Genomic DNA, 15,891 nt, shown 5'->3' with positions numbered 1-15,891 from the left:
ATGGTGGGGGTCCTTGATGACGGACGCTGCTTTCTTGTGGCAGCGCTGCTGAGTGGTGGGGAGGGTTTTGCCTGTGATGGACTGGGCTGTATCCGCAAACGAACCAACGGATAGAGAGATAATTGCGAGCGAAGGAGAAACCATGCCAAATAAGGCCATGGGAGTAGATTTCGGGTTAGAATTAAAACGGGTTTTTAAAGGATTTCATGCTTAGGATCTGATGCTGTCTCTTGGGAGGGGGGGTGTCACAGAATAAAGGCGGGTGATTTACATTCTACTGTTTTATTTGGAGAGGTTGATAGATAGTGACGGTCAATAATTTGACTGGCAGGTTCCTGTATTGCAACAGTGGGAGATGTTTTAAGTACTTAATTGGCTCTGAAGTAGGTTGAGTGGTACATAAGGTCATTGACATAAAGAGGATCATTTATTTCCGCTCTCATTTTCTCTCTCTCTCTGTGCCCGCTATGCTTCCGGACCGACCGAGGTTTGTTTTACAACAGGAAAAAAAACGCATTCGTTCTATTTTAGATCTCCAGCATCCGGAAACAAGCCTGATTTCCGTTACAGTAAATCTCTTCTAAGCGTTCGCAGCGCTGCGCTGCATTCCCAGCATCTTTGCGAAGTATCTGCAAGCGGAGCCGGGCGCGCGCGCCGACGGCGGCTTTGATTGACGCGCGGCCTCAGCAGAGTGCGCAGGCGCGGCGCCGGGGCCGGGCGCGCTCTCTCTCTCTCTCTCTCTCGCTGCCCGTCGACCCGCGCGCGCGCGCGCGTCCGAGCGGGGGCGGGGCGCTGCGCCGAGGGAGGGAGCCGGAATGTCAGGTAGCGTCCGACTCGGTTTGTCTTGCCAAGGCCGATGGCGACCGCCGGCGGGCGATGCCCATCGCTGCCATAACCAGCCACCCGACTGACCGCATCTCGCCCATTCCCCTGTCATGGATCCGATCGGCGTGGGCCCGCGTGCGCGTGCACGGGCGCGGGCGCGAGCGAGGGAAGAGAGGTGGGTTGGGGAGGGGGGGAGCGCCAGCGAGCGGAGGAGGAGGAGGAGGCAAGGGTTCGTGCAGAGACGAGTCATTCATTTGCATTTAATTCTCTTCTGTGATAATATAAACCGCATAGAAGATGGCGTCGTCGAATGTGGAGGAAGACGAGAGCCTGAAGGGATGCGAAGTTTATGTCCAGAAGCACAACATCCAGCAGATCCTGAAGGAATGTATTGTCAGCCTCTGCATCGCAAAACCTGAGCGCCCAATGAAGTTCCTAAAGGAGCATTTCGATAAGCTCGAAAAGGTAAAAACAACGGAAGCTGCCCACCCCTTCTATAGAAATGCAATTCTTAAAAATGATATATAGGGCAGGAATGACTCCTGGTTGCTTGCATCCTGTTTTATATTGCACTGAGGGTTATTGTGATTTTTTTTTACTTAAGGTGACAATTCTTTGATTTAATGGTGGTCCAGTGGCAATGTTGATGGGAACCCACAAGTTGACTTCTGAGGTTCAGCAAGCATCTTGACAACTGTGCATCAAGTGCATTCACATCAAATCAAATCAAAGCCCACAAATGTGTGACTAAATTGCAAGATCTTTTGCAATTGCAGTTGTATTGCTCCATGGACTCTGTTCTTAGCTAGGCATTCTCAGTTCTGGCACTTGATGCATTATTATTAGAAAATACTCTACTTTTTGCCCTTTATTGTGTAGCAATATAAATTTGTTGTCACCTGCATGCTAGTTTTCAATTGCCTTGTTCATTCTGAAATTAGATCTTAGCTTCCCCTACCCTTGTGTCCATAGCATAACAAATGATTGAAAGTGTGTCCCAGAGCATCAGATGATATTTAAAACATGTGCTTTTGGTATTAACAATTTGAGATTTAAGACTTGGTGCTTATACCTAGTGGTGCTCTGTACTTACCTGTGATGTAATGTACTGACACTGAAATTCTCAGTCTAACATTGTGAACAAAATTATATTAGTTGTAGTACCTTCAAAAGAAGTAATGTACATGATTGGCAAAATAATAGATCAAGTGGGGGAGTTAATTTTTTAAATCGTATAATGATTTCTGTTACTGTTATATTACATGGCCACCTGAATTACTAGATTTTTTAAAAAAACTTTATGATCAAGAGGTGTTTGCCAGGGGTATCCATGTGGTGTATCCTTCCTAATCTATCTTTTAATAGTAAAATATTTCCTGTGCCAGATGGCGTTGTTTCTGGTCTGGAGGTAGTGTATTGGATTGAGCCACTGCTTAAACCATGATTCTGAAGCAGGGGTTCCCAACCTTTTTTATGCTATGGACCATTACCACTTACCGAGGGTGTCTGTGGACCCCAGGTTGGAAACCCCTGTAAGAGTGGCAGGTGATGCAATTTAATCAGAATGAGCTCACTCTCTTCCATTAGAACCATTTTTTGTGAATGCCAGGAAGAAAATGAATCTCAGTGTAATATGATAAAAGTTTATAAGGTTATGAGAAGTATAAATAGAGTAGGCAGACAGTATCTTTTTTTTCCCCCCAGCGTTGAAATGTCTAATACCACAGGACATGCATTTAAGGTCAGAGGGGTAATTTCAAATGAGATGTGAGGGGCAAGTTATTTTACACTGAGTGGTGGGTGCCTGGAATGTGTGGTCTGGGATGGTGGTCGAGGCAGGTACAATGCCTATAGAAAAAAATTCACACTTCAACCCCTCCCCCCATGTTTTATTGTTTAACAACATTGAATCACAGTGGATTTAATTTGGCTTTTTTGACATTGATCAACAGAAAAAGACTCTTTCCTGTCAAAGTGAAAGCAGATCTCTACAAAGTGATCAAAATTAATTAAAATATAAAACACAAAACAATTGCATGGTCTATTTCCAACACCTCCCTCCCCTTTCTAGATCTTTCTATTTCTATCTCTGGAGACAGCCTATCCACCGATATCTACTACAAACCTACAGACTCTCACAGCTACCTGGACTATTCCTTCTCCCACCCTGTCTCCTGCAAAATGCTATCCCTTTCTCTCAATTCCTCTGCCTCTGCTGCATCTGCTCTCAGGATGAGGCCTTTCATTCTAGGACAAAGGAGATGTCTTCCTTTTTTAAAGAAAGGGGCTTCCCTTCGTCCACTATCAACTCTGCCCTCCATCGCATCTCCCGTATTTCACGCACCTCTGCCCTCACCCCATCCCCCCGCCAGTCCACCAGGGATAGAGTCCCCCTGGTCCTCTATCACCCTACCAGCCTACAGATCCAACGTATAATCCTCTGTAACTTCCGCCACCTCCTACGGGATCCCACCACCAGACACATCTTCCTCTCCCCCCCACTGTCAGCTTTCTGCGGGGATCGTTCCCTACGTGACTCCCTTGTCCATTAATCCCCCCCCATCCCTCCCCACCGACCTCCCTCCAGGCACTTATCCCTGCAAACGGAAGAAGTGCTACACCTGCCCCTACACTTCTTCCCTCACCACCATCCTAGGCCTCAGACAGTCCTTTCAGGTGAGACACCACTTCACCTGCAAGTCAACTGGGGTGATATACTGTATCTGGTACTCCCGATGTGGCCATTTATACATTGGGGAGACCTGCCGCAGACTGGGAGACCGTTTTGCCGGACACCGGCGCTCAGTCCTCCAGCAGTGGCGGGATCTCCCTGTGGCCACACACTTCAATTCCACAGACCACTCCCACTCCGACATGTCTGTCCATGGCCTGCTCTACCGTCAAGATGAGGCCACACGCAGGTTGATAGAGCAATACCTTATCTCCCGCCTACCTGCCTCCTACCTGCTGGCATGAATATTCAACTCACAGACCTCCATTGATACCCCTGCCCCTCCTTACCCCATCCCTATCTATAATTTTAGTCTGGTTCTCTTTCTCTCTCTTTTCCCCCCTCACTATAATCTCCCCACAGCCCTACCTTTCTTTCTCTTTTATTTCCCATAATTCTCCACCTTTCCCCTAGCCTATTTCCCTTCAGCCTATCACTTCCCAGCTCTCTACTTCATCCCTCCTCCCACTTCTTATCCCCCCTTGACCATCCCTTGTTACTTCACTCCTGATGAAGAGTTTCAGCCCGAAACGTCGTCACTACCTCCTCCCATAGATGCTGACTGGCCTGCTGAGTTCTGCCAGCATTTTGTCTTTTTATTTATTTCCAGCATCTGCAGATTCACTCGTGTTACAATTGCATAAGTATTCACCTCCTTTAATATGACACAGTGTGGCGCTTGGCCAAGTGGTTAAGGCATTGGACTAGCGATCTGAAGGTCGTGAGTTTGAGCCCCAGCCGAGGTAGCTTGTTGTGTCCTTGAGCAGAGCACTTAACCACACGTTGCTCCAGTCCACCCAGCTGAAAATGGGCATTGGCAAAATGCTGGGGGCAAACCTTGCGATAGACTGTTGTCTTGTATTCTCAGTCACTTCACACCACGGAAACCAGCATAAGCACCAGCATGATGAACCTATAAGGCTTGGGACAGATTTTAACTTAATATGACACAGCAGCCAACTGGTTTTAGAATCACTGGTGCAGCCAACTGGTTTTAGAATCACATAACTAGTTAAATGGAGATCACTGTGTGGGGTTAAGGTGTTTAAATTGATTGTAGTAAAAATACACCTATATCTGGAAGGTCCAACTGCTGGTGAGTCAGTATCCTGGCGAACACTACACCACAAAGACAAAAGAACACTTAAAGCAACTCCATTGAAAGGTTATTGAAAAATACAAGTGAGGAGATGAATATCCCTTGTACACTTTAAGTCATTCATCAAGAAGTGGAAAGGATATGGCACAGCTGTAAATCTGCCTAGAGCAAGCAGTCCTCAAAAACTGAGTGACCGTGCAAGAAGGGGACTAGTGAGGGAGGCCACCAAGAGACCTATGACAACTCTGGAGGATTTGCAAGCTTCAGTGACTGAGATGGGAGAGACTGCATATACAACAACTGTTGCCCGGGTGCTTCACCAGTCGCAGCTTTATGGGAGAGAGGAAAGAGAAAACCACTGTTGGGGAGAAAGATCTCACATGAAATCTCAGTCGAGTTTGCCTGAAGACATGGTGGGAGTCTCTGAAGTCAGCTGGAAGAAAGTTCTATGGTTTGACAAAACCAAAATTGAGCTTTTTGGCCATCATGCAGTAGGAATGCCTCACTGCAGCAGGCCCTGGAAGGGTTCTGAAGGTAGAAGGTAAAATGAATGCATCAAAATGCAGGGAAATCCTGGAGGAAAACATGATGCTTGGGAGAAGATTTGTTTTCCAGCAAGACAATGAGCCCAAGCATAAAGCCAAAGCTGCACAGGAATGGCTTAAAAACAACAAAGTTAATGTCCAGACCTCAATTCAATTGAGAATTTGGACCTGAAAAGGGCTGTTCACTCATGATCTCATGCAATCTGACAGAGCTTGAACAGTTTTGTAAAGAAGAATGGGGAAAAATTGCAGTGTCCAGATGTGCAAAGCTGGAATAGACCTATCCACGCAGACTCAAAGCTGTAATTGCTGCCAAAGGTGCATCTACTAAATACTGACTTGAAGGGGTGATCACTTGTGCTATCAAATATTCCATGTTTTGTATTTGTAATTAATTTAGATCACTTTGTGGACATCTGTTTTCACTGACACAGAAGAGTCTTTTTCTGTCAAAAAAGCCAAATTAAATCTATTGTGATTTGATGTTGTAAAACAATAAAACATGAAAACTTACAAGGTGGGTGAATATTTTTTATGGGCACTGTACATTAGGGACTTTTAAGAAACGTTTAGATAGGTACATGCATGTGAGGAAAATGGAAGGATTTAGACATTGTATAGGCAGAAGAGATTAGTTAGCCATATGAATAATTTAATTGGCTTGGCACAAGATTGTGGGCAGAAAGGCCTATTGTTGTTCTATATGGTGACATATATGTACTTTGATAATAAACTGGCTTTTAACTTGGGGGTGGCACAGTAGCGTAGTGATTAGCTCAATGCTTTACAGTACCAGTGATTTCATGCTGTAGCTGATTCATTAGAATATCTGAAAATGTTTGTAAAAAATGTCCTTATGATTTTCTTGTAACTGGTATTTTTAAAAAAATAGTATGATTAGTTCCACAAGCCATTTGAGCAACAGCTTGCCATAGTTACAAAGTTGTGCTTTAGAGACTTTTTGCTAGAAACAGCCTTTACCGATCCATTGTAGCATCTCTCTCACTGACAGGATGGATCCAACAAAGATAGTGTAGACACAGAGATTCTGCACATGCTTGAAATCTTGAGCAACACACAAAATGCTGGAGGAAATCATGCAGCCTGTATGGAATGAAATGGATGGTATCCTTCATCAGGACTGGGGGAGGAACACAAGCTGGCAGGAAGTAAGTGAGAAATAGGGAGAGGATAGGTGGGTGGGATAGAGAATAATGTGAGAAACTGGGAGGAGATAGGTGGAAGAGGTAAAGCGCTGAAGAAGAAGGAATCTGAAAGAAGAGGACAGTAGGCCATGGAATATAGGAAAGCACAATAGCCAGGATCTCCCAATTCTACTCCACTTCCTATTCCCACACTGACATGTCTGGCTATGGCTTCCCCTACTGCCATAATGAGGCCAGAGATGGGTTGGATGTGTAATATTTCGTATTCTGTCTTGGTAATCTTCAGCCTAATGGCATGGACATCAATTTCTCTAACCTAGTGACTTCTCTCTCTCCCCTCCCCCCCTCCCCATTTTCCCTCATTTATGTGTCCTTCTCACCCCTTCTTCCCCCAAGCTATCAGACTCCTCAATACCCAGAGCCTGGACTGACACCTTACTGCCCTATTGTCTTGTTTATTATTTATTGTAATGCCTGCACTGTTTTGTGCACTTTATGCAATCCTGGGTAGGTCTGTAGTCTAGTGTTTTTTTTTCTGTGTTGTTTTTTACATAGTTCAGTCTAGTTTTTGTACTGTGTCATGTAACACCATGGTCCTGAAAAAACATTGTCTCATTTTTACTATGTACTGTACCAGCAGTTATGGTTGAAATGACAATAAAAGTGACTTGACTTCTGTACCCATATTTCCCCCCCCCCCCCCCCAGGACCTGCTTATCAGCTCCTTCTGGCTCTTCACCTCTTTCCCTTTAGATGCTGCTTGACCAGAGTTTTTCTAGCATTTTGTGTGTGTTGTCCAACCAAAATAGTGATCAGTTGATAGGCTGTTCCCTGGTTAGGAACACCCAACCTATGGATACCTATACATATAAGTGAGCTCCCATAACATTCAAAAGCCAGACTAATGTACGTATGTTTGATCCTACAAACAGAATTTGTTTTCTCTTTCCATCAAAAGTAATTGGTTTTTTTTATCAGTTTTGTGTGCTTATGGTGCTATTCATTACCGTTCTGTGAGCTACTGTTACTATATGGAGTGCCTTTCGTATACTTCAAGTTCAAGTTTAATTGTCTTCCAACCACACACATGAATATAGCCAAATGAAAGTGTTCCCCTGGAGCCAAGGTGCAAAACACAGTACCAGCAGTCACATACACAGTACATTGAACATATAGTTACAATAGCAGAAAAAACAGTCATACAGAACGTCTTTGAGAGTCAGAGCCTGTAGTTTGATGGTGCATGGGATGTTGTCCTGGAGCCATGTTTCTGCAAGAACAACTCATCACGCTAGTGCAGCTGCAGACGAATGCAATGCAGCTTTTCTTTCCCAAGGCTGGTTCGATGAAAGGCCCACAGAGGCCACTGCTCTCTCTTCCACTGCCTCTGGCATCTCCTCTGCTGGGTGGCCGCTTCTGGCAACCCTGTGGCATGAAGGCCTAGTCTGTGCAACAACCGAGGCAACGTAGTTCCCCATTATTGGTCTTGCGGATGAACCGGACTTGCACTATTTTCCATTACCAGTGTCCAACAGGGTCTTGTGATCACAATAAAAAAAAATGTCCAAGACACTCATTTGTGCCATTTCTTGGACCGTGCACCACCTCCTCACACTGCCTCTGACGCCTTCATCCCTGGATGACTGTTGCAAGTGATGCACTATACGCAACAAGTCCAGCTTCGTCACTGTCAAGCAAGTCGCTGGTGGGGTAAGCTGGGAGTACTTGATATTCTTAATATCCAGCGGTGTCTTGTGATAGTATTAAATGAAACATGAAGGTTGAACTATTACTCCTTTGTCTGGACCCAGAGAGGCCACTGTAACTGAGTGCACTGCCATCTTGGCAGAAGTCACCTATGGACATGTATGGAAAAAAAACTGAACTAAGTCATCAACTGAGTACAGCCTGTACCTGCCGAAAGGAGCTGCTAATAGAACCCTCAAACTGGATTCCAGTATAATGGCAGCAAATCAGAAAAGGCCAATTAAACCCACCACCAGATTAATCATTGCTGAATGGAAAGTGGTTTTCAGCACAATTCTCTGCTGAACAATGATTGGAAAGGTTATTTCAACCAGCAAGGACACAGAAAATACATTTTGAACAGGAGACCTTGATGTCCTTTGCCAAGAGTGGCATGGTTGCATCACCATTACCAAGCTGGTTGGGTCTTGAAGAACAAAGCTTCAGACTGGATGTGACTAATGGGAAAGGAACACAAAGAAACTGCTTGTTTTGTATATATCCATGACAACATTGGTCAGTGAGACATCTGCACAATCCTAGTGGTGAACTTTTCATACCAAGGACATCTTGAAAGTGCGGATAAGTTTGCTTCAAAACTCGATGTCTTTGAAGTGCTATGGGCATTCCATAGAGGAGAAATATATTCCACCACAAGCTATGTTTCATGATCCCATGGTCCACAAGTAAGTTCAGTCTAGGGGTTCAACCGTGGTTCAACAAAAGGATACTTGGGGAGCAGCCACGGACGTACCTTAAAAATAAGATTCCAGCCTGGGTGAGTTTGCAATACAAAACCACCTTGGTCTAATCAGTATGCAGTGGAGAGAACCAAGTAATTATTAGATCAGGTCCAAGCTCTAGCCCTGCTGTGAATAGTGATGATTAATTGAACAGCCAATGGAGCCTCCCTATCCTTAAGGATGACAGCATCCAGTATGTGAGTGTTAGAAAGTAATTTTGACCAGTATTCATCCAGAAGTATTGCAGGGATGATCCATCCTGTCTCTTGCTGAGTAGCCCCATCATCACATAATCCAGTGTTTTAGCCAATTTGATTCACTCTGACATCAAGAAATGGCTGAGTCTACTGGATAACTGCAGAATTGAACTGTATCCTACCTGTTGTAGTGAAGGATTGACTCCTTGCTAATTACACCTTGAGCCAACTATTCCAGTACATTTACAACAGTGGTATATTTTTGATAATAACTTCACTAGGTAACTTCATTCACCTCACTTCTGAACTGACTCCACAACCTATGGACTCACTTTCAAGGATTCTGCAACACAAGTTCTCAATATTATTAAATGTTTTTTTGTATTTGCATTTTGTCTTTAGCACGTTGGCTGTTTGTCCATCTTTGCTTCTCTAGTTTTTCATTGATTCTGTTGTTATTCTTTGTTCTACTATGAATGTCAACAAGAAAATGAATCTCAGTTGTATGTGGTGACATGTATGTACTTTGGTAATAAATTTACATTGAACTTTTGAACTTTAAGCAAAGTAGGAGCTTTTTCATGTGAAGCGTAATAAATTCAATGTGGCTAAATTCAAAACCCTTGCCTCAGCAAGGACCTGGATCCACTGTAATTTGCTTATCGCCACAATAGGTCTGTGGCAGATGTGATCTTATTGGCTCTCCATGTGGCCTTGGATCACCTGGACAATACAGATACCTGCGTCAGGATGCTGTTTATTGATTATAGCTCAGCGTTCAACACCATCATTCTACAGTCCTGATCAAAATGCTACAGAACCTGGGCTTCTGTACCTCCCTCTGTAATTGCATCCTCACCTTCCTAACTGGAAGACCACAATCTGTGTGGATTGGAAATAACATCTCCACATCAGTGGCAATCAACATTGGTGCACCTCAGGGATATGTGCTCAGCTCACTGCTCTACTGTCTCTATCTCCATGACTGTGTGGCTAGGGCCAGCTTGAATACCATCTATAAATTTGCTGATGTTTGTTGGCAGGATCTCAGATGGTGATGAGAAGGCATATAGGAGTGAGATATATCAGCTAGTTGAATGGAGTCACAGCAATAACCTTGCACTCAACATCAGTAAGCCCAAAGAGTTGATTGTGGACTTCAGAAAGGGTAAGATGTGGGAACACATATCAGTCCTCGTAGGGGGATCAGAAGTGGAGAATGAGCAATTTCAAGTTCTTAGGTTTTAATATCTCTGAGGACCTTACCTGGTCCCAACATATCGATACAGCTATAAAGAAGGCAAGACAGCGGCTATATTTCATTAGGAGTTTGAGGAAATACACTTCCTAATTTCTACAGATACATTGTGGGGAGCATTCTAACTGGCTGCATCACTGTCTGGTATGGGGGCGGGGGGGGGGGGGGTTAGTGAATCGAAGTAAGCTGCAGAAAGTTGTAAAATTGGTCTGCTCCATCATGGTTACTAACCTCCATAGCATCCAAGACATCTAAGCAGCAGTGCCTCAGAAAGGCAACATCCGTCATTAAGTACCTTCACCATCAAGGAAATTCCTTCTTCTCATTGTTACCATCTGCAAAAACTGTAATTAAAAAATGTAGTGAGGTAGTGTTCAATGTCCATTCAGAAATTGGGTGGCAGAGGGGAAAAAGCTGTTCCTGAATCACTGAGTGTGTGCCTTTAGGCTTCTGTATGCCCTTCCTGATACATCTGTAGAAATTTGTGAGTGTTTTAGCTGATGTACCAAATCTCCTCAAACTCTTAATGAAATATAGCCACTGTCTTCCTGCCTTTATAGTTGCATTGATATGTTGGGACCAGGTTAGGTTCTCGAGATATTACTTATTGTAAATAAATATTTACTGTAATTCATTTTTTCTATATTATTATGTATTGCATTGTACTGCTCTTCAAAGTTAACAAATTTCACAACATATGTTGGTGATATTAAGTCTGATTCTGATCTCCACCCAACCATTTTGCCCTTGGATATCAGCCAAGTGATGGAAATTGTCATTCCTCAGAGCTGTGAAGCAGCACATTTTCACCAATGCTCAATTTAGATTTGACAAGGGCCATTCTTCTTCTAACCTCTCCAGCCTTGGATCAAGAATTGAAATCCAGTGATGAGCTGAGAGTGGTGGCTTTTGATTCATAGGGCATTGTTTGATCAGTTGTGATACGAAGGCCCTTGATAAAACAACAGTCAATGAGTATAAGGAGGAAAGTATCCTTGGCCCAACCTTCTTCAGTTGCTTTATGAATAATCTATCTTCCATGATAAAGACAAGTGAGCATGTGCATTCATTAGCAAACAATGTTCAGTTCCATTCACAATTCAAGGTTAAACAGACTGAACACCTGCATACGGCAGGAAGTGGAGAACATGAAGCATGTTCTGACAAGTTACAAATTAGATTTGTGCTAAGTAAATGCTAGACAATGGCCATCTCCAATAAAGCGAGAATCCACTTGCCCTTGTTTTCAGTGGCATAACCATTGTTGTCTCGCAAGTTATCAACAATTGGAGAATTACCATTGATCAGAAACTCATGTGGACCTGCCTACAAATACTGCGTTTACAAGGGCAGGCTAGAGGCTGACTTTCCTATAGTTTACAGTACTTGCCTCCTAAGTCTCCAAAGCTTCATTCCAACATGTCTAAGGCTCAAGTAAGAAACATGATGGAATGCTCTCGTGTTGCCAGGATGACTAAAGCCCTTATTGCATTCAAGAAAATGAACACCATTCAGAACGAAGCACGATGCTTGATTAAATCTTGTCTGCCACTTAAAATAACAATTCCTTCCAGTAAGGGTGCATTGTGACTGTATTGTGTACCATCTGTAAACTATTATTCGCTTGGAATCCTCAAGAGGATTTCCCATTTCCCAAACCTGAGTCATCTATCTACCACCAACAAGGGAAAGGATATCAATGAAATAGAACTATCGTAAATGTAAGAATTACTTTCCAAGTTGCATACTATTCTGACTGGGAAATATTGTCATTGCTTCAACATATTTGAGTCTGAGTGTAGAAGAATGAAGGGTAATTAAAATACTTGGTATAGATAGGATATATTTAAGCAGGCTTTTTCCACTGAAGTTGGTTGAGACTAGAACTAGAAGTTGAGGGTAAAAGGTGAAATGTTTAGGAGGAATGTCATCACTCAGAGAGGGATGAAAGTGTGAAACAAGCTGCCAGTGGAAGTAAGTGGTGGATGTGGGTTCAATTTCAACATTTAAGATGGATTTGGATAGTTTCATGGTTGGGAGGGCTATGGTCTGCATGAAGGTTGATGGGACAAGGCAAAATAATAGTTCTGCACAGACTAGATGGGCCGAATGCCCTTTATCTGTGCTTTATGACTCTATGGCAACTACTCAAAAGTATTGTAGGAATACATCTTTGTGAAGGTGGCTCAAGAAGGCAGCTCATCATCTTCCACATTGAAGACTTATTATTGATGGCTAATGGCTTCGTGGATGATGTTTGTGTTCTTAAAAAATGAAAGAATACTTTTTAAAATGGTCTGAGTTCCTTGGGGTCCATTCGTTTCTGGAGTTTGACTTGGCTGAAGAGTCTTGTGGGATCTGTCACAGGTATGATGAGTCATGCTTGACAGAGAAGAAGGATGATGTACATCCCTTTCACTGTTTGTGAGTGGGCTCCTCATGCTTGAGGTGCACTGTGTTTTTCTGAAATTGGAAAGCGACCCATGGATTCTAGGGTCTCTTTGTGGTTAGAAAGATTAATTCCCTAATTGTAAGACCACTCTGAGCCAGAACTTAAGCCTATTGTATTTAAAAATAGTGCAAAGAATACTTCATATAATGATTTTCTCAATGATCCTTCAATTTCATGGAAATTGAGACTAATCACTATTTTGTACAAAACAGAGCCAAGTAGGTATATTGCGGCTATACCCTTTCAGAGGGCATTGAATAAGATATGAAGATTTAAACATTACTGTACATGTTCATTAAATACACTTAAAGGCTAATGAAAAGAGTATAATGTATTATAAATTGGGAATTATTAATGTTTTCCTTGATGAAAATAAATTGCAACTGTGATGCACAAATTGGTGAACAAAACTCCAAAGTGGGCTTTTATCATGTTTGTTTTAGTGTAATGAAGAATTTACCCTTAAAATTCTATGTAGGGTTCTCTACCACTAACAGTGGTGTTAGCTGTTCAGGTTAACAAAAAGGCTTCTCTGTATTTTATAATGAAATGGCTTCTCTGTAATGCTGTAATGGGATCCTGTGTCTCATATGTTTGGGTTATGGGTATTGATAAGGGGAAAACCAACCAATGGAGAATTGTTATGCTATCTTGACTGTGTAAGCTGAGCGGGAGTTCGTGGTCTTTTTCGAGAGGAAAGCGAGGAGGACGGACGTGTGTGGAGTGGGCAGCGGTTCCAGAGCAACGGATAATGGACGTCAGAGGTTCGGATGGTGGCTGAAGGCTCGGAAGGTCGTTGTGGAAGGGAACCGGAGGTGTGAGCTCCAACGTATTAAAATATGTGCACAAACTGACAAACTGATTATTACTTTGGCGCCTTTGGGTTATCTGTTTCTACTAACCCATCACTAAGAAATCACTATAAAGTTGCAATTGGGTATTGTCTTGTATTTGTCTTGTGAGCATGTACTGAGGGGGCATTACACCGTATTTGCACAGAAGTATTGCACTACTGGCAGGGCGATGGCAGTTTACCCTAGGCGAATGGGGGTCAACTGGGGGCACGGAGGCTACATCTACAAAGTACATCCCTTTTTTTTTTTTTGTTGCTGTTTCAAGACATTAAAAATAGCATGTAGTACGATCATCTGGTGGAGTATGATGTTCTCCTAAGGAATTATCCAGTGGTGGGTCTTCCGGTAGCTGTAGAAGTCGATCTGGGATCCATATATTCTGTGCATGTAAAATGAGGAAGAGGATAGTGAAGACTATGGGTGAAAAATAAATTTAGTTTGAAAAAGTTAAGGATTGAGATGGGATATTACACAAGGATCAGTGCAGGCTTCCTGATCCTTGTGTAATATTGTAGTGCAATTTCAATATGACTAGTTACTGTCCTATTCATTTAGTCTGAATCACCAACAGAGTGCTGGAAGATACCATAAAAAATTGAGAGAACTTCCTCAACTCAAACCAAAGGTTATGTGATTGCATTTACGCTAGTTTGGGTGTATGTTCTAATGAAATGCTAGGTTCAGATAGGGTTGTGATGAATATCTTGGAACTCCTCATCTAACAGAACACCTTTTGAAACAAAACATTGGTGAAGTCTAACATCATATTAACAAGAACAATTAGAAATGGGGGAATAGATGCTGGGTTTCTCAGCAACATTCGTAATCATTAAGTAAATAGAAAAATAAAGCATTCCAGTGTAACTGCTACTAATAATTTTCTGCATTAAGAACTAGTTTCAAATTCAGATGTTGTGATCTTGGAATGTGCTAGATAGTCTCTTCCTGAGGTAAGGGGCCTTTTCTTTATTTGCCAAGCTTGGTTTTCTAAACACAGGAGCTGACACTTCTAAAGATCAAAGGGTTGTTTTGGAATTTGAATGGGTTGTCCCACACGATAATAGGCTTATTCAGAAAGTCAGAAGGCATGGGATCCAGGGAAGCTTGGCTAGGTGGATTCAGAATTCGCTTGCCTGCAGAAAGCTGAGGGTTGTGGTGGAGTGAGCGCACTCAAATTGGAGGGTTGTGACTAGTGGTGTCCCACAAGGATTGGTTCTGGGACCTGTACTTTTTGTGATTTTTATTAATGACCTGGATGTGGAGGCAGAAGGGTGGGTTGTCAAGTTTGCAGACGACACAAAGGTTGGTAATGTAGAGGATTGTCAGATTGCAGAGAGACATTGATAGGATGCAGAAGTGGGCTGAGAAGTGGCAGATGGAGTTCAACCCGGAGAAGTGTGAGGTGGTACACTTTGGAAGGACAAACTCCAAGGCAGGATATAAAGTAAATGGCAGGATACTTGGGAGTGTGGAGGAGCAGAGGGATCTGGGGGTATATGTCCACAGATCCCTGAAAGTTGCCTCACAGGTAGATAGGGTAGTTAAGAAAGCTTATGGGGTGTTAGTTTTCACAAGTCGAGGGATAGAGTTAAAGAGTCGCGAGGTAATGATGCAGCTCTATAAAACGCTGGTTAGCCCACACTTGGAGTACTGTGTCCAGTTCTGGTCGCCTCACTATACGAAGGATGTGGAAGCATTGGAAGGGGTACAGAGGAGATTTACCAGGATGCTGCCTGATTTAGAGAGTATGCATTATGATCAGAGATTAAGAGAGCTAGGGCTTTACTCTTTGGAGAGAAGGAGGATGAGAGGAGACATGATAGAGGTGTACAAGATATTAAGAGGAATAGATAAGAGTGGACAGCCAGCGTCTCTTCCCCAGGGCACCACTGCTCAATACAAGAGGACATGGCTTTAAAGTAAGGGGTGGGAAGTTCAAGGGGGATATTAGGGGAAGGTTTTTTACTCAAGAGAGTGGTTGGTGCATGGAATGCACTGCCTGAGTTGGTGGTGAAGGCAGATACACTAGTGAAATTTAAGAGACTACTAGACAGGTATATGGAGGAATTTAAGGTGGGGGGGGGGTTATATGGGAGGCAGGGTTTAAGGATTGGCACAACATTGTGGGCCGAAGGGCCTGTACTGTGCGGTACTGTTCTATGTTCTATAAGATAAACTTCCAACTAGTATTCTTTGTTTAGCTTGTTAGAGGAACCAGTCTTCAGTAGTTAATATAAATGGCATACAATAATTAATTTGAAGTTGAAAGGACAGC

General features: G+C 43.0%; 1 protein-coding gene across 3 annotated transcripts in view; it reads left to right on the top strand.

Moving 5' to 3' along the window:
- Positions 1-361: 361 nt before the first annotated feature.
- The window catches only part of prkar1b (protein kinase, cAMP-dependent, regulatory, type I, beta), a 162,741-nt gene continuing 147,211 nt past the window's right edge, over positions 362-15,891 (top strand). The window contains exons 1-2 of one of the 3 annotated variants that reach the window (XM_073060190.1): positions 362-487; positions 1,120-1,290. In XM_073060190.1, coding sequence (XP_072916291.1) covers positions 1,123-1,290 — 168 coding nt within the window. In that variant the 5' untranslated portion in view covers positions 362-487; positions 1,120-1,122. Of the gene's footprint in view, positions 488-717; positions 823-1,119; positions 1,291-15,891 lie in introns of those variants that run through there. The other 2 variants (XM_073060188.1, XM_073060189.1) reach the window with 2 other exon arrangements.

This window comes from Hemitrygon akajei, chromosome 11, assembly GCF_048418815.1.
Source record: "Hemitrygon akajei chromosome 11, sHemAka1.3, whole genome shotgun sequence".
In the NCBI taxonomy this organism is placed as follows: domain Eukaryota; kingdom Metazoa; phylum Chordata; class Chondrichthyes; order Myliobatiformes; family Dasyatidae; genus Hemitrygon; species Hemitrygon akajei.
Note: the sequence above shows the minus strand (reverse complement) of the source record. Positions and strands in the feature narration are given on the sequence as shown.